General features: G+C 48.7%; 1 protein-coding gene across 2 annotated transcripts; it reads left to right on the forward strand.

The window, feature by feature from the left end:
• The first annotated feature begins 14,605 nt into the window (after positions 1-14,605).
• BHLHE22 (basic helix-loop-helix family member e22) lies at positions 14,606-18,701 on the forward strand. Of its 2 annotated transcripts, none has more exons than XM_074577133.1 (2): positions 14,606-16,517; positions 17,188-18,701. In XM_074577133.1, the coding sequence occupies exon 2, from the start codon at positions 17,538-17,540 to the stop codon at positions 18,441-18,443; it is 906 nt and encodes a 301-aa protein (XP_074433234.1). In that variant the 5' UTR covers positions 14,606-16,517; positions 17,188-17,537; the 3' UTR covers positions 18,444-18,701. The 2 variants fall into 2 exon arrangements, with proteins under 2 accessions (XP_074433234.1, XP_074433235.1); XM_074577134.1 differs by having other exon boundaries at positions 14,606-16,511.
• The last annotated feature ends 708 nt before the right edge of the window (positions 18,702-19,409 follow it).

Consider the following 19,409-nt stretch of genomic DNA (forward strand, 5'->3'; position numbering starts at 1 on the left):
TGAGGAGAGGCTGAAAGAGCTAGGACTGCTCAGCCCGGACAAGAGAAGGCTCAAGGGGGATCTTATCAACGTGTATGAATATCTGATGGAAAGAAGTGAAGAAGAGGGAGCCAGACTCTTCTGGGCAGGGCAAGAGACAATGGGCATAAACTAAAATCAGGAAATTCCATCTGAACATGAAACCTCACTTTTTTATTGTGAGGCTGGTCAGACATTGGAATAGCTTGCCCAGAGAGGTTGTGGAGTCTCCATCTGTGGAGCTATTCAAAAGGCAACTGGAAATGGTCCTGGGTAACCTGCTATAACAGACCCTGCTTGAGCAGGGCATTTGTACCCAATGACCTCTAGAGGTCCCTTCCAACCTCAACCATTCTGTGGTTCTGTGAAGTTCCAATAGCTGGCAACAGACACTATATATATGCATTTAGAATTTGTGTAAAATGTTAATGGTGAGGGTAATTACACTTTGATGAAATTTTTCAGTCACTCTGATAGCTTCTCTTCAGCTGAAGCCTCTGAATCAAGTGAAAAAGTCTGTTTGAAAAAGCTACTCCAGCTCATGCAGGAATTAGACGTTATTTCTAACAAGCACAGAAAAAAAATTCTGCAGTCTGTCAGGCAAAAGTTAGATCAAAATGTACAACTTTAGTTATCAATGTCAAGATGCTTCTCTTTCCTCCTTGCACTGAACCTGCTCCAGGGTCCTCATAGACAGACCTAGAGTAAATTATTTTAATGGTGTTTTCCTGATTTTAAAATCTGTGAGTAGCTGAACACCAGTTCTCTGGTCTGTAATGCATATTTAAATATACGTTTTAGCATATTTGAAGTGCATATGCAAATTCTTGTAGATATAGCAGGTGCATTTAAATGAATGTGAATTCCCTTTCAAAATCTAGATGCGGGCTATGTAGTAAGAAATTTTGTATACAAGAAATTCAGAAGAGTTGACAAAGAAACTCACTCTTTTCTGTAATCTGTGAAATACTGGAAAAGTTCAAGACAACTAAAGTAGGGTAATAGCATGCCCACATCTTAAACAAAATTACTGAGTTGATTATAAATCTGTCAGCTTAACAAAGAAAGCAAGCTGTTTTTATTAATGGAAAAAATGGCCAATGAGCTGAACACCCTTCCAAATGCAATTCCAGGGCTACCAAAATCTTTGGCTACATGAACAGGGAATATCAAGAAGGAGAAAAGAGCCTGGTGTTCAGGATCAGCAATTCGAGAGGCCACTAAGCCACTGACCCCCTGAATGAGTGCAGTTGGAGCACTGTGTCCGGTTCTGCTGCCCACCCCTCAGGAAGGCAGCTAACAATATGAACAGTGTTCAGAAATAAACCAGAAAGAGTCACTAAGGGGTGCTCTATCATGATAAACTTAAGGAACCAACTTCAGCAAGAGTGAAGTTGACGGCTCAGTTACGTCTGTAAAAGTGGTCTTCAGCCTAGCCAAGGAAGGTCTAACAAAGCAATGCCAAAGCTGAAACTAGCCACATTCAAATCAGGAGAAAGTTGCGTGTTTTAAATAGTGAGAACAGTATCATTGGAACAATTTCCCTAAGGTCATGGTGCATTAACATAGGAAACTGAAACATTAAGATTTTCTTTTCTATACACATGGTCTACTTTAAACAAATTAGTTCAGTGCAGTCTTCTGCATTGCACAGGAGGTCCGATTAGATTCTTGCAGTGGTTCCTTTGGGCCTTTTAATTGTAATCTGTACTTTATGACTTTCATGCCCTCCTCTAGACTGTCACATGCATGTAAATGCTGCTCATACAAATGCGTATGCCTGCAACAGCTACAGGAGGATGAATTGCACACTCCCTCCATGGCACTGTAACCCACATGTTTTGTGCTGCAGCATTTGACTTTGGCCCAACGAAAGAGAGAACAGCTGTTGTTTAGATTCATTAAGAGCCACGGAGCCCATCCGCGGTCTGCTCCACGCATTGCCTGTGCAAGAGCCGATCGGTACGGTGCTACAGGAGCACAACCCAACAGTTGTTTCCAAAAGGCATGTGCCAGTACCTTCTCACAACACGCTTCCCCACACCTTCCTTTACCGGGCACACACCATCACCATCTTCATCACTTTCCTAGGGTTAACACCACAAAGACCTTCAAATACTTGTGAATGAACTATTAACTTAATTAACAGAATCAATGCTGAATTAGAGTCACATACTTGTCATTTGGACCTCTGGTCTACCCTGACACAACCTTTTCCTGAATGTGCCATATTTTGGGACTCAGTCAACTCTACCTGCTGGCTGTTGCCTGAAAATGTCTTGTGCAAAACAATTGATTTAATGCCTCTTGTCTGCTCTCCTCTTGGCAGAGCATGTGTCCATCTGGAGTTACAACCTCCTATGACCACCAGGCTACCTCTCATGACACAACCGATATCCTCACAGATATGCAGACTGTTTTTATCAAGTGGTGGCAGCTCCTAGGGCCTTCTGGTCCTGCCTTATCTCCCTCTCTTATTTTTGCAAGAATTCAGTCTCTCTGGGTTTATAACAGATTTTTCATTTTCTCTCAAGCAAAATCTAAGGTCGCGTTATCCCTGTTTCTCTGGCACCATTCTGTAATAGCAATACTAAACATAGCCAGAACTTGACTCTGTAACCCTTTTTTTTCAATACGTAAGTTATTATTTCAGTGATGGTTTACGACAAATAGACTGAAGAAAATGGAAACTAAAGGGTGCTCACCTAAGCCTGCACTTTACTGCAAACTGCTAAACCCGTGTCCATGTAGCTGAGACTGTGTGACTCTAAACTGTGCCTGCTGTTTCAGACAGACCAGAAAAATTACCTGAAATACCAAAATCTCCTGTTTAGTAGCAGCAAGGCTGTCTCAGGGATGTGCGAACAGGGATGACAGTGAGGTTTCTCAAACACTTCAGTGAATAATCTGTGTCAAGTTTGATCTAAAAGGATAAATCTTCCCTGCACCAGCTGTGTCATCTATGGGGATAGTTAGTCTTTACGTTCTTTTGCTTTAATTGATCTGTATGCTTTGTATAAATTATAATCCTTAACAGTGTTTGAACATTCACGATTTCTTTGCAGCCATTATAACATCCCTTTCACATTTCTCTGGGATTTTCCAGTTCTCAGACTGTTTCTTTTCTTTTTTTTTGATAAACCTTTTCTGTAACTGCTTAAGAACTACAATACAGACTGAAATAAAATCCTGTGAAATTGTGAAATAAATATTGTGAATATTGTGAAACAAAATCCCGTCCGTTCTGGTCCCTTACTTCTACTGACAATAATTTTTGGAAATAATTTGTTCTGTCTACCCTATGCTAATACCCTTCTTTTTTTCTTCCAGAGTTTCATTCCAGCAGCAGTTCTGGCAGCTGTTGTCCACCTTTCATTTGAAACTGGATGAATTTCTGTTTTCCTCACAACATAGCATAAACATGACCTAGCACTAGATTTTGTTACACTGCATTTCTATTAACTAGCAAACCTCAGTCAGGTTTGTATTCAATCTGCGTCATCACTGGTTTGGAGCTGAAAGAAAAATTTCTATGATCCTGAGGTAGAAACTGCCAGACCCTCCTTAGTAATGGCAGTAAGTGATGTACGGTCAGTCTCTGAGCATAAATGTCTTTACCATTGACTGGTAAGGTACAAAAATTTAAATCCAAGGGCTGAAAGAAATGATATTGAGTCTCTGTCCCTAAAATTTGCTGACCCTCTGTATTGTCTGGTTTGGCCAGTTCAGTAGGACAAACTTTTGTTCACCACTTGACACCCTGGGGAAATTGTGCAACCTTGACTTGTCAGCTGAAATGGTCCCAGTGACAAAGGTTCCAGCTTTTAGGCTATATCTGCACTCCTAAGTAAAGAGGGTGGGGAGCAGTCCCTAGTCCCCAAGGCAAAGTGTCACAGACTGGTGGATACCCACATCACTAAGACCAGACCCCTCTTCAGCAGACTGGTTTCACCTAGAGCCCAGAGCATTTGGCCTGTGCCTCCTCAAGGCCCCAAGATGTCACTATTAGTTTGTGTTTCTTTTGTCAGAGATATGTGGTATAGGCAGCCCACACAGCATGTGCACCATCAGACCAAGAAAAAACAGAGCATGCTGACAGATTTGGCATCTGGAAACACAAAGCCTTCCAGGATGGTCTAAGATGACTGTGTAGCATGAAGGGAGACAAACCTGGTGCAGTCCATATTGGGCATGAACTAGCATGAACTTTGAGACTCTTAGAATCATAGAATGGTTTGGGTCAGAAGGAACCATTAAAGATTATTTAGTCCAACCCCTCTGCCATGGAAAGGGACATCATTCACTACACCAGGTTGTTCAAAGGCCCATTGAACCTTGACCTTGAGCACTTTCAATGACGGGGCACCGAAAACTTCTCTGAGCAACCTGTTTCAGCGTCTCATCACCCGCATAAGAATTTCTTCCTTATGTCCAACCTAAATCTACCCTCTTTCAGTTTAAAACTGTTAGCCCTTGTATCCTGCCAGTAAAAGCCTTGGTAAAAGGTCTCTCTCCATCTTTCTTATAAGCCCTCATTAAGTATTGAAAGGCTACAATAAGGTCTCCCCAGAGCCCTCTTTTCTCCAGGCTGAACAATCCCAACTCTCTCAGCCTTTTTTCACAGGAGAGCTGCCCCATCCCTTTGATCATTTTTGTGGCCTTCCTCTGGACCTGCTCTAACAGGTCCATGTCTTTTCTGTGCTGAAGACTCCAGAGCTGGATGCAGTACTCCAGGTGGGGTCTCATGAGAGTGGAGCAGAGGAACAGAATCACCTCCCTTGACCTGCTGGCCACGCTTCTTTTAGAACCACAGAATCACAGAATGTGTTGTGTTGGAAGGGACCTTTAAAGGCCATCTAGTCCAACCCCCCTGCAGTAAGCAGGGACATCGTTAACTAGATCAGATTGCTCAGAGCCTCTTCAAGCCTGGCCTTGAATGTCTCCATTCATGGAGGGATGGGACCTCCACCACCTCTCTGGTGTTCCAGTGTCTCACCACCCTCATTGTATAGGACTTCTTCCTCAAGTCTAATCTAAACCTACCCTGCTCTAGTTTAAAACCATTGCCCCTCGTCCTATCACTACATGCCCTTGCAAACAGCCCCTCCCCAGCTTTCTTGTAGGCCCCCTTCAGGTACTGGTAAGCCACTAGAAGGTCTCCCCAGAGCCTTCTCTTCATGCTGAACAATGCCAACTCTTTCAGCCCGTCTTCCTGATCATCCTCATGGCCTTCCTCTGGACCCACTCCAACAGGTCCATGTCCTTCTTGTGCTGAGGGCTCCAGAGCCAGACACAGCACTCCAGGTGGGGTCTCACAAGAGCAAAGTAGAGGGGGAAAATCACCTCTCTGGATCTGCTGGCCACGGTTCTTCTGATGCAAGCCAGGATGTAACTGGCCTTCTGGACTTCTGGGCTTCTTTTGAAGCAGCCCAGCATATGGTTGGCTTTCTGCAAGCACACATTGCCAGCTCATGTCCAGTTTTCCATCCACCAGTTCTCTCAAGTCCTTTTCCGCAGGGCTGCTCTCAATCATTTCATCCCCCAGCCTCTACTGATACCTAGAGTTGCCCTGATCCAGGTGCAGGACCTTGCACTTGGCCTTGTTGAACTTCCTGAGGTTCACATGGGCCCACTCCTCAAGCCTGTATCTTGCCAAACTCTATTTTAGAAGTGGCAAACTAAAATGGCGGAAAGCAGAGGTAGGGTCTGAAATGGTGGAAAGCAGAGGTAGGGTGTGTGCTATCAACTAAATGGTGTGTACAGCCCATGCTCAGGCTTACTCTCTGCCTTTTATTTTCCTTTTCCTAGAAGCATCTACCTGCTGAATCTCTGGTGAATATATCCCTTACTTATACCTCTTACTGTATTAACAACTTTCCCTTACAAAAGAAAAAAAAAGGCACCTATTTAACTTTACAGTAACGTTAGGTCTTTTATGTGAAAGCTCTTCAGGTCCTGTGATCTATCATTTTCCAAATATCTTCAAGCGTGATGCAGTAGGTGCCCCCCAGGCTGACTGCAGCCACTAGGATGTTCCCATCTGGCCTGCCATCTTTTCTGTAGCAGACGGGGACCAGATGTTCAAGGAATTAAATTCACTGGGACAGCTGAACTCCTCCTCATGCCTTCAGAGCCCGTCACAGAGAGAAGCACGCTGCTACTGTGCCCATCAAAGCCGGGGTGAGGACAGGAGGGCTGATAGCATCGTTTCTGTCCATGCTCTGGTTTGTTTGTTAGTATACAGTCTGAGGTCTTAAACATTTCCCTTGCTTTCTGATTGAGCTTCTGGACACACAAGGAAGTTATCATGAGGCAGAGCACAAAGCACAATAACTCCTTGAGTGCCCACTTGCCCCTGGTTGAAGATCCTCATCCCACAATCCATAGGGAGCAATTTACCCAAACTCACGTTTAGCACAGGACGAGGGTCTGTAGCCACAGAATGCGAATGCAGTGCTGACTGGATCCAAATATGTACAGGGCCTTTCCCTTCTTATTTTGCTACCTTTGCAGTCTATTTTTCTCCTCCTAAGGAGCTGCCCATTACCCCATAGGATTTTTACAGCTGCTATTGCTGCTGCCTTTCTCCTCGTCAAAATATCTTTGAGCACAATCCCCATCCCTCTTCTGCCCTGTTTGTGGTGTGGTCTGACTTAACCCCAAAGGAAGGGTCCTAGTCAGGCTCCCCTCTCCATTAACTGAAAACGAGTAACACATTTAAGTGCTTCAAAAGCAAGCACTGTCATTTATAAGGCTTGCTGCTGTCTGCCTTCCTTTCTCCTGCCACCCACTGAATGCAAACACAGACTTTAACCTTCTGCAGCTGCCTTGTGAAGAGTTACAGCTCTGCTGGGGGTTTTAACCAGTCTTCTGTCTGACTGAAGGTCCTGGGCACGCCATAGCTGCTGTGTCCTGTGTTGTAACCATGTTGCGGGGGGGGTGGCAGAGCTCTGCTCCTCTTGGGGCTTAGGTCCAACTGCTCCACGGACTGCACCAGGAACCACTGTGCAGGGGAGCCACGGGCTCCCACGGGCTTGTGCCAGAGCTTTTAAATACACGTTCCTTTTGAGAAAAGGCATGGATTTTGAAGGGAGTGCTTTGTGTGCAGGCAGCAGGGTAAGGCAAAACAGGTAAAAGGGCCCAGAAATATTCAGAAACAAAGGATGAGGTGGGTTCTGGGTGTGTCTAATAGCCAGTTCTAAACATGCCCTAATTGGGTGAATCTCATGATGAGTAAATTCAGAAAATGCAGGGCATAGTTTCTTAGACTCCTGGCACATGTGCCCTACCCACAGCGCAGCCATTCCTCCTTGCTGAAGACCCTTGGATGAGGAGTTTGAGCGGGAGCACCAGAGGGAAAGATCCTCCCTTGGTCCATCCTAGAACAAATTTGATAACGGACAGGTCGCAAATGCAATAAAGTACACTTTTTCTGAGAGAAATGCTGCCAGAGCATTAACTGAATGGCATTGAGACCAGCAAAGCATATTAGAAAGGCTCAGGGAATGTACTATTTTAAGAGTGAAAAATAAGGTGGGTGGATCCTGATGTTGTTCCCCCAGGGCGATTTGCGCATCCCACAGTCTTACCCTGGGATTGCACCAGTACCACCAAGATCAGCCACTGGCACCAGCTGAACAAGCACTATTTCTGCCAGTTTCCTGGTGGGAGTGATTGATTAGAGCTGGTTGAGCTTGCTCTGTCCAGAGCAGGTGTGGAGCAAATTTGCCCTGACTCAGTCAATTAACTTTATCAGAGAATCAGAATCAACAGCGTGAATACGATAACAACTTGTCGCAGGCTCCATGCCCCTCACCATGCCTGGTCTCACACTGCCGGTATAGTCCTGAAGTTATTGCATAAAAAGGTTCCCAAATCTTGTAATGTGTGATCACTTGGGTCCAGACTCATCCCATGTATGAGCAGAAGGTTAGTGGGCACACTGAAGCTACACTCCTCTGCACCATGGGCTTCATCTGATACGCAGGAATAACTATCACTGCTGAATGTTTTGCATTTGTCTTTGTTTTGTCTTTGGGTGGAGTTGTTTTGCTCTGGTTTTTTTACTTCAGGTGAACAATACAGAGAACTTACCCTAAGAAGTGGGGGAATTCCAAAGGTAATCATATAGTAAGGTACAAGGAAGGGAGGCCAAGTTTAGAAAAGCAAAACTTGGACCAAGAGGCTAGATGCCCAGATGCCCAAAGGTCAAATCTCATGTGTACCATGGGACACAGAACATGTGTCTCCAGGGTGACTTGGGTTTGTCAGAGCCAACGTCAGTGTTGGAGCCTCCATCTCCCATCCTTCTGTCATTACACTGAGAAATTCCTGAATAATTTCCTACAGCCACAGTTAAGACAGGGAGGCAGGGAAAAATCCCATGCCCTGTTTGGGAAGTCTAAAAAATGCGTCTCAGGGAGCCTTTGGCACTTCAAGCAAGCATCCCTTCAAGTCCGATGGCTGGTCAGGACTAACATAAAGTTGACCTCAGTCGACTCACCTCTTAGAAAAACAGCATGTCATTCCTCACTAAACTCTTAATTTGGGATTATTGACAAGAAGTAGGAAAAAAAACAGTACTTTAAACAGGGCTTCTTTCCTGTATTAATCTAGTCTGATGCTATACATAGGTGCGTATAGGGCCAGGGATGTGAAAAGGCTGTCTATGCCCTTTCTCTGACAGTGCCTCAGCTCACAAGTGCCCAGATGCAATCTTACGTGTTTCGTAGCTCAGATGCACCTAGCCTTGCCCCAAGCCACGCCATTTGTTTTCATGCCCATTTAAACTCAAATAAATCAAACCATTGTCCAGGTGAATGGCCAGTGCAAGAAATGGGACAGTAGTGAAGTAAATCAGTTTGAAATATGTTCAGATCTCTATGCAAACTTGCCTCTTCAAAGATGACTGTCACCTTGGTGGATTCAGCCTGCAGGTGCATGGAGCCTCTTGCCTCCAGCAGTCCTCTCCTGGAATAATCAAATAACTCTGCAAAGGAAACATCCGTAAGTCTCTGTGACAGCCTAAGACAGGACTAAGGATGCTAAAAGCTTTTGTCAGCCCTCACGCATTCTCTGGTCACTCGGTCTTACCCTCAGAAAAGAAGTTGTGTGTAAGCTTTGTGGTACCTGGACTACTCTTGGTACCTGGACTACTCTTGGTATCTGACGCTGTGTTGCAAAAATATTCTGAAAGCCAAATTCCCTCACAAAAATGAACTGTAGGGTTTTTTCCTGTGGGTAGCATTTGGCCTCTGTCCTTACCCTATGGTGGTTGTGGCTGAGGTCTGGCGGTTGGTGTGCTGACCCTGGATTTGAACGAAGGACTAACTGAGCTACCAGCACAATGCAGAGCAACACCAAGGCTGCTGTAGGAACCCCCAGGTGTCAGAGCTCAGCAGCCGGACCTCTTAGGAGCACAGCAGGGTCCCTGCCTTGCCTGCTCATGCCTCCCTGCTTTTCCTTCCCTTGCTGATGTGGCTGCAGTGAGATGGAATCCTTTAGTTTGCACCAGCAGGCCTCTGCCCACGCAGAATCAATGGCAGGACCATTGCTGGCAGCATCATCCTCTCTGGATAGAAGAGCAGGTTCAAATCCCATTGCAATGGTTTGGCTCAAAAAATATCGTGAGTGAGTGTCACAGCGCTAATCAGAGCCAGGCACTGTTACAAGGAGCTTTCCTCTTGGTCGTGATCTCTGCTGTTATGGAAGGATCCTGTCACTTTTAAAATGAAGCGAGGCCATATGGTATATGAAGCAAGAAAGCGAGAAAGCAAGGGAAAGAAAGAGAAGGAGGTAAAAAAGGAAAAGAGGAAGGAAGGAAGGAAGGAAGGAAGGAAGGAAGGAAGGAAGGAAGGAAGGAAGGAAGGAAGGAAGGAAGGAAGGAAGGAAGGAAGGAAGGAAGGAAGGAAGGAGAGGGAATGAAGAAAAGAGAGAGAGAGAAAGAGAGAAAGAGAGAAAGAGAGAAAGAAAGAGAGAAAAAGAAATAGAAAGAAAGAGAGAAAGAGAGAAAGAAAGAAAGAAAGAAAGAAAGAAAGAAAGAAAGAAAGAAAGAAAGAAAGAAAGAAAGAAAGAAAGAAAGAAAGAAAGAGTCGCATACTAATGAGCTGTGTTGCTTCCCCTTTTTTGTTACACGCCATTTCCCCAGACCCAGCCTGTAGCCAAAATCACTGTATTGTAGTACAGTGAAGGCAAATAGAAATAATACCCGGGAGAAAAAAAGTGATCTAAGAAAGGGAAAAGTTCTCCTACTGTGTATTATGTGCAATTCCAGGCACTGTAACAGTGAAACACGAGCTGATATCTCTGTTTCTGTGAACACGCTATGTTTTAGAGGATGGTACTCCCAGAGCTTCTAAACTTTGTGACATAAACAGCAAACCTAATTCTGAAAAAAGCACCTACCACACCAGATTACCATAACCAGGAGTGCACACCTTTAAATCAAAAGTCAGTTGAGTTGGAAAAGGTTTAAGTTTTTTCAATAAATTACTTTTTATAATGACTATAAAAGTTATATAGTACACAGAGACTTGCTAGAGGTAGATACTTTACTGTACCTGAATTGCTGGGAATACTTCCTAAGACATAAAGCTGACAATCAGACATCTGAGTGTGTTTGAAAAACATCGTCTACCAAAAGATTAAAGTATGAACTTAGCAAAGTAATCCAGGAAGGAAATTCTTTGTTCTTTCTTGTTACTTATCATGGCAACTGAAGGGATGTAATGGGAAATGAGCTAATACTTTAATTCAAAAATAGTTGAAATATAGACAGAATCTGAGAAGAAAAATTATTTTTCACTGTTAAATATATGGATTTTGACTCTTACTGAACTGTATTTCAACACATTTTTATATTTTATGCCTATGATAAGTTATTAAACATATAAAATTGCCTTATTTATAGAGTATAACAGCATTGCTAGCGATAGTGCCTCCATTTTTCAATGTAGCAACTAACTTAGATGTGCATAGATTCTAGATGATCTTTTAATTACAAGGGGAAGAAGGGAATTGCTAGGAATAAAAGGTTTGTTATTCTATGAAGGAAGGGGGAAAAGGAGTGATTATTCTAAATTAGCAAAATTATTGGATTGCATTTTTTAAGAAAAATAAAGTACAATTAGGAAAAACATCCTCGCAGTTAGAATTGTTGAGAGAAGGTCATAAGGAAGGTTGAGGGGGAGAAAACTAAGGATGTGAAACTGAGCATATCTCTGTGATGCGCAGCGTGGGGAGGAAAGGGAATTAACTAATGAACTTATCCAAACTAATGACAATTATTTTAAAGTGTTCTGGAGAATTAGTGAGCTCTAAGAGGTCTGAAAAGGAAGGGGAGCATGTTACTGGTCTTTAAAAATGGCAGGGGAAGAGGAAGAGAAAGAGTGAACCTGTCATCTACCATCTGGTAAGCCTAACTTCAGTCTGCAGTAATATAGTGGAAAAAATATTAAAAAGTAAAATTCCTAAGCACTTAGGGGAGAACAGATCCACAACCAATAAACAGCATGGATTTATAAAGAAGGGAAGAAAGGCACACGCAAGCATTTTTTTCTTCCTATAATTGCAAAGTGGTGACTGAAGGGAATACAGTAGGTGTAATATATGTGCCTACTAACATATAGATTTGGATGTACGGGCTTCAGTAAATTAAATAGGATCTAGCAGTGTGACCAAAAAAAAAAAAATCCAATGTAATTTTTGGGCCTCTAACACAGAGGCGTCGTGTCATGTACCTGGGAAGTGATAGATGTCTCTCTCAGTATACAATACTGATGAGATAGCACCTCGACTACTGCTTTCAGATTTAAGTACTTTCAGTACCAATAAAGGTGAACTGGAGGGAGTTCAAAAAGCATGGAAGGAAAAGGAAAGGCCTATAGAAACTGTTTGGCGATGAAATATTAACTGAAAATAAACATCTACGGCCTGGCCAAACAAGGGCGAGAAGAGTATGATCAGCGCCACATTCCTTCCAGTGGAAAGTTTCCAATATAAACAAAATAGGGTCAAGCGTGAGAATGAGAGCTGGGCAGAGACTAAATACTAAATGTACATGGCCAGAGCCAAAAGATCTCAAACTACCCCAAAATAAAACAGAGCACACTGAATTGTAATAAGACCTTCCAGTCTTTCTCCGCAAACCTCGGTGCAATGCCTCAATGGGTTTATCATTGCATATACACCCAGTGTTGTCCCTGAAACCGGGATACCATGAGGCTCTTTCAGCCATAATCTATTTCAAGTACATATATTCCCTGGTGTGTGTCTAGGAAAATCAATATATAACACCTCCTGGGAGCCTCTTGACTCCTGCCCCAAGCACAGCCCTCAGCCCACGGGCTTCATCTTCAAAAGCGGACCAGAGGAACAATTATTTCTTTCCCCATGACAAAACACGCTGCAGGGTTATTTTATATTTCCATGTAATTTTTTTTATATCTATATTCCCATGTAATTTTTTTTACTTTTTTTTTTTTTTTTCACATTCCCGTGTCATTTTTTACGTCTCCAGCCTCACGTCGGTCCTTCCTTCCACCGCCGGCATCAACCCTATCGCCTCCGAGGCGGGCCGTGCATTTCTACCGCTTTCCAGGAGATGGTGCTGTGGATTTTGGATCGGAAGAGCAGACACCGGGACCGGGACCGGTGATGGGGCCAGGTGGCCGGTAGGTCCCCTCCGGGCTCTGCCGGGAAGCGCGGCAACCGCGCTTCCCGGCAGAGCCCGGAGGGGACCTACCGGCCACCCGGCGGGTCTCAGCGGGGACCTTCAGGTGCCTTTGATCCCTCTGCAAGCCCTCCAGATTTTCCTTTCCATTCTCCAGCGGTCCCCTTCCGAGGTGCAGGGCCATCCTTCACCCCAAGGTCCCTCATCTCTGCTGCGCTGTCGGGTCAAGTGCATCAATGCAGTTTTTCTCTTCTTGCAAAGGACCAGGGATTGGGGTGGGGGGAGAATGCTTTTCTTCGTTTCGTAGCCCCTCGCCACACAGATTTCCCCCGAGTCCAGCTGCACACACGCAGCCGCCACGTCCCGGGGACTGAGATCATCGCCCCCTTCTCATCCCCTACACGCGGCCCCGGTGGGCTGCCGGACCCCTCTTTGCTGCTGGAAACACTTCCCAAGTTGGCAATTCATCGTCCTTCTGGGGCTGCTTTAGGAGAGACACCTCTGAGGAGGTTTGCACTTGGAGCGAATGCAATGTGCGTGTGTGTGATTTTCTTTCTTATTACTTTCTTTTCTTCACCCTAAACTTAAAAGTTTGCCTGAGAGCGACGAAAACACAGGAGCAGCTGTGGCAGAACGAAAGCGCTCTCCGACACCTGCCTTAGCGCTGGAAAAGCCGGGCAGACCCTTGCAGCTGGGGCTGCCCCCCCGCTGCATCCCCGCTCTGCTCCCTCCCGGGCCCGGCGTGCTGGATGCAGGAGGGTCTCGGGGCTGAGCCGCTGGAAGAAGGACCGGGAAGTTGCGTGTGATGCCAAACCCTCAGCTCGCAGCGGGGACCGTCCTGCCGCAGCGGGCACGCCGTGCCTCTGCCCAGAGCGGGCAGGGAGAGGCTGCCTTCATCTGCCTAAAGTCTGCCTCGCTAGCATTCAGCTCCTGGGCGCCTATAGGGAGAATTTGGAAAGCATCCTTCCTCCTGGATGGCTTTTCAGCAAAGGAGAAGCCTAGCCCTGAGGAGAGGGAGAGGGTTTTTAACTTCTCTCCCAGGTGGGGAGCAGAACAAAATGACTATCGAGTAGATCTTGCAAAAGACGCCATGGAAAGTCAGCAATCTCTGTTCTGTCCGTTCTCATCAGTGTTCTGGGACTCTCCCAGACTCCTTGCACCCCCAGCCCCAGCCTCCCGCCCCTCCCGAGACGGCCGGAGCCCGGCCGCTCACGGGGGAGGTTGGGTGATGCTCCGGGGCGGCCGGCGCAGTCCCGTCTGCAGCTCGGCTCCAGGCTGATCGTTTCCCGAAATAATGACCCAAGCGGAGTGGAGCCGGTGGCAGAGGGCTGCCGTACAATTAAACCAGGTAACGAGACGCTGGGCAGATGTGTTTTCATTGCGCTGTAAGATAAACGCAGTGTTAAATGCCTGACAACTTCCCAGAAGCAATCAGCAAAAGTTTACGAGTGCATAAACCTCAAAGACCATTCCTCGGTATTTTTATAAGCCCCGCATTTAAAGCTTCTATAAATTCTTCTGCCTGCTTCCAAACTAAAGTTCCCGTAGACTATTAAACAGCCACTTCTTCGGGAGGGGGCGGGGGGAGAGACAGATCGCGCCGGGGGAAGCGAGAGGGGCTCTCTTTTTGTTTCCTCCACTTTCCTCTCCCTACCACCCCCCGCCAAGCTAGAGTTTGGAAGAAAGTTGGCATCGCTAAAGCACGGCAAGTCACACATGGACGCATCGGCAAGATATCTGGGATACCTCCATGTCTTAAGAACAGGAGGCAGACCTGAAAGAAAGGGAAAGGAAAGGATGAGGAGAAATAAAAGAAAAAGCGAGGTGGATGAATGGACGGGTAGAAGCAGGGACAAGCAGACGAACAGACCCACAGGCAGATCAGCAGCAGGCAGGCTGGGGGGTGGGCAGGGATGAGCAGAAAAGAGAGAAATTTCAGAAGCAGAGCGCGAATCTGAGCGAACGCAGTCGAGGACAAGAGGAGGCGAACGGGACCTCCTGGAGGTCGCCGCGACGCCCCCGACCCCCGCCCCGACGGCGCGGCCCGGCAGCACCGGCCGCCTCTCGGGACAAGCGCGGCCGCCGCAGCCTCGGGGCAACCGGCCCCGCCGCCGGCGGAACAGGAACCTACGCGGTCACCAAAGTTGCAGGCAAAAAGAAAGAGGGGTAGCACTAGTGAACCCACGGATCAGCGGGAGAGATCCAGCCGGAGACGTCCGTCTTCGAAGGCATAAGCTGTGAGGGATGAAACGTTCCCCCTAACCACCGAATTATAACGACAGTATCCGTCATCCTTAAGTGACCACATGAGTTTTACAAGTTGGATATTAAACAGATTAAATAAAATTAAAAAAAAAAAAAAAAGAAAGAAAGAAAAAAAAACCCAAGCCCCTATTGCGATTATAAAGCCCTTTGTTTATGATCCCAGGGACAATGAAGTTGCTAATTGGAAAACAATAAACGTAAAATGCCTTTGGATTAATAATGATAGAGGTTAACGGTGGCATCCCTTGGAAAGGGGGAGGGGAGCGAGGCTCTCGGCGACTGTGCGCTTGGACGGCGACCAGGGACAAGCGCAGCAGCCAAACGGGGCTGGGGGGGGCGGGGGTGAGACACCCCCCCCCCCCCTCTTCGGAGGGCTCGGCTTGTATGTTCGCCTCTGATCCGGAGACACGAGGTGAGGAAGGTCTGTATTGTAGTCATGTCCTCGCTAGATGAAATCTCAGTCAATTACTTTGAAATCTGCAGCTTGGCTTCTTTTCATTCTTTCCAGGTGAAAATTCAAACGTTTTCTGTTGTCGCCTGGTCCTTTCTTTCCCGAAACAAGGCACCCAACTGTTCTGATATTACCATTCAAAAACAGGTTCTGTGGCAAACCTCATTTGTGAATCTATTACAGAGATTAATAGATTATTTCTCCTTTTTCAACTAATTCTCAGTGGGGAAATTTAACCATATGGTAAGGAGAGAATTAGAATTTCATCACATTAGAGCAAAATGTAATGAAAAGAGTCCAACACCTGGGGCCAACTCTGAAAGACACAATTAAAAGGTTTTTAATGAAACCGGAGAAACCAAAAAATTTCATAGCCTTCAGTAATTCTGCCACATAAGAATGATTTACTGGAAGTGTTGGGAAATATTGTTTTTACTGATGTCATAAGAATGAAAACCTGCCACTAAATACTCTGAGCGCTTACAGTGAAGCGGGAGCGAGCTGCTCGCCTCCAGCGTTAGAGGAGCAGCGGGACAAAATTCAGACCAGCCCTCGGGTTGCCACTTCAGCTTCTGGGGGAGCGCAGAAGAGCGTGTGCCCGGCTCAGAGGAGAAGCCCCGGGAGGAGAGCAGGGGGTCGACGCGCCCGGGGGAACCGGGGCCGCACTCGCCCTGACACGGGCGGCGGCGGCGGCGGCAGCATCCCGGGCTTTGGGAGCGGAGCGGGGTGCTCCCAGCAGGGAGGCAGGGAGGGAGCTGCAAAGAGTTGGTCAATCACAACTAAAAAAAAGAAAAAAAAAAAAAAAAAGAAAAGAAAAAGTTTGGTGGGTTTTGCCCTTTCTCACCCCGCCCTCCCTTCTCCCCAGATCTGTTCATTTTCAAGGTAACTGATGGGGCTTTATATTTTTTATAGGGACACGGGGGATAATCACTCGAAAGCGGCAATCTGCTGCTTGAAAACGGCTGAGGGGAGGAGGAGGGGGAACCTCCCCGTAGTTTGGTCTCCATTTGCTGGGGGGGGGGGAGGGGGAGGGAGAGGGGGCTGGGGACCATTCGCCTCCCAGGGAAGCAAGGTGGACTTTGGCGGTGGGCAGGAGTGGGCACGGTGGTACGGGTTGGTCCAGGATTTTTAATTCTTTTTTTTTTTTTTTTTTCCCAGGCGATGCTTTTCGCGAAGGCGGGGGGGGGTGGGAGGGGGCTATAAGTTAATGTAAATGCAGGGGGTGGGTGGGCTGGGGGGAGAGGGTGTCACTCCTGACTCCATGGCTAAGTTAGCAGAAGTCTGCTGGCAGCACTCGGAAGGGGAAGTGTTGAAGCGGGCTTTTCTGCAGTGCAGGGCTGTAATTTGCTGAAGGAGGCAAAGAACATCCTTCGATCTAAGTAGGGCTTTTAGTGTGCTCATTGATGAGTGAAAGTCGCCACACATGTCAAGCTAAAGGCAGTTGTTGGGTTACTAACAGGACACAACGTCTTGCAAACATATGCGTTAAGCTGTGTATACAGATGGCAGGGAGAATAATGGAGCAGGCGCCTCTTATAAAGCTCTAGCTGCTGCCTGTCTTCAGACCTGGGAAATGAAACTATTCAGACTCAGGGCCAGATAGCGCCTGGGATTGTTTGTTACCGTTTTAATCCTATTAATTAAAACGTTAACCTGATTGGGTAGAAAGCTCTGTCCCAACAGGCGAGTCTTCTTCATAATAACCTACTCTCAGAGATAATGATGTAAAAGACTCCCCCGTCTGCGGCGGCTGCTGGTTGATGGGTCCGGAAATCTCTTGAAGGTGAATCCAAGCAAGATAAACGGTGGAAGCGGCTCCGCTGGCAGCGCACAATGCCCCAGCGCGGCGCCTGCTGAGGGCGAGCCGGAGCCGGAGCCGCAGCCGGAGCCACAGCGCGAACCACCGCCACAACCGGAGCCGGAGCCGCAGCCCGAGCCGCCGCCGGAGCCCCAGCCGGAGCCGGAGCAAGGGCAGCCGCGGCGCCGGGGACGGAGCAGCCCCGGCGGGAGCCGGGAGGCGATTTCTAGCAGCGGGACGCCGGGGAGCCGCCCGCCGCGGCGCGGAGCCTTGGAGGAGCGGGCCGGGAGCTGAGGGGGGCGGAGGAGGCGGAGGCGGAGGCGAGCGGGGCGCCGATGGAGCGGGCGCTGGGGCTGCCCGCAGAAGAGGACCTCTTCCACAAGAGCCTCGCCGCCTCGGCCAAGCGCATGGAGTCCGCCTTCCGCTCGCCCCCGGGGCTCGACCTCTCGCACCCCCGCGACCGCCAGCCCTCGCCGCTCGCCTGCTACGAGGCGGCGGAGCCCGAGGCGCTGCTGCAGCCCGGCGTCGGCGGCGACCCGCTGGCCCTGCCGCCGGGCTCCGTCTGCGTCAAGTACGGCGAGAGCGCCAGCCGCAGCTCGGTGGCCGAGAGCAGCGGCGGCGAGCAGAGCCCCGACGACGACAGCGACGGCCGCTGCGAGCTGGTGCTGCGCGGCGCCGGGGGGGACCCGCGCGTCGCCTCGCCGGCGGCGGGCGGCGGCGGCGGCGGCGGGGGGGGCGGGGGGCTGAAGGCGGCCGAGGGCGGCTGCTCCAACAGCCACGGGCACGGCGGCAGCAAGAAGTCGAAGGAGCAGAAGGCGCTGCGCCTCAACATCAACGCGCGGGAGCGGCGGCGGATGCACGACCTGAACGACGCGCTGGACGAGCTGCGGGCCGTCATCCCCTACGCGCACAGCCCCTCGGTGCGGAAGCTCTCCAAGATCGCCACGCTCCTCCTGGCCAAGAACTACATCCTGATGCAGGCGCAGGCCCTGGAGGAGATGCGGCGCCTGGTGGCTTATCTCAACCAGGGCCAGGCCATCTCGGCCGCCTCCCTGCCCAGCTCCGCCGCGGCGGCGGCGGCGGCGGCGGCCGCCCTGCACCCCGCCCTCGGCGCCTACGAGCAGGCGGCCGGCTACCCCTTCAGCGCCGGGCTGCCCCCCGCCACCTCCTGCCCCGAGAAATGTGCCATTTTCAACAGCGTCTCCTCCAGCCTCTGCAAACAGTGCACGGAGAAGCCTTAAGCGCCGCCGTTGCCGCCCCCCGCCGCCGCCGCGGCCCCGGGGAGCGGCGACAGCCGGCGGCCCCGGCCCGGCTCCGGCTCCGGGCCGGGGGTCGCGGGGGCGGCGGAGGGACTGACCGCTGCCCGGCCTCCGCCTCCCTCCGCCCGGCCTCGCCTCGCCTCCCGCTTCTCCTCGGGTTTTGGTGGGACGGGACGGCGGCGGGAGCCAGCCCTGCCTGCGGCGCCGGGGAGGGGGCGCGGGGCCGGGGGTGCCGCGGGGAGGAAGCCTCGGCCCGGGGGGGGGGTGGGTGGTCGGGGTGCTGGGGGGGGTGACTCTCGCCGGGCGACCGCTGCGCGTCCGGACAAAGGAGAGGTGGAGAAATAGCAGGCCGGGCTGGGAGCCGGGGCTAGCAACGGGGAGGGGGACGGAGAGCGGCCCCCACCCCGGCCCCGGTCCCGGCGAGGGGAAGGGGCCGCAGCGACCCAGGCGAGGAGGTGGACGGGACAAATCAGAGCGGGCACTTGAACATAGAATTTTTTTTTTAATTATTATTAGCAGTATTATTATTATTATTCTGAGCCAGGAAACAAACAAACTTGAAATGTAAACTTATTATTTAAGCGACTCGCAGAAACAAAGAGACTGGACCATTGCTATGGAAGACTTTGTATTTTTTATCGTCTCTAAACTTTGATCCTGTGAAAATGCGCAAAGTTTGGTGAGAGTGATTTTAAAAAAAAAATCGAAAGAGTTAAGAAAAAAAAAAGAGACAAAAAATAACCGATCAAAACCCCTATTCCGTGTGGCTGAAAGTATCGCATTTTTAAAAAAAATATTTATGTGCACCTTGTTTCTTTCCACTTTGCAATGATGTATAAACAAGACATGCTATTTATTTGTTATTCTTTAAATGACCCTTCCACGCCAACAATATTTATCATGTGTTAAGGTCACGGGTCTTACGTGCAGTTACTTTAAATGCTTCTA

This window comes from Larus michahellis, chromosome 2 (assembly GCF_964199755.1).
Source record: "Larus michahellis chromosome 2, bLarMic1.1, whole genome shotgun sequence".
In the NCBI taxonomy this organism is placed as follows: Eukaryota; Metazoa; Chordata; class Aves; order Charadriiformes; family Laridae; genus Larus; species Larus michahellis.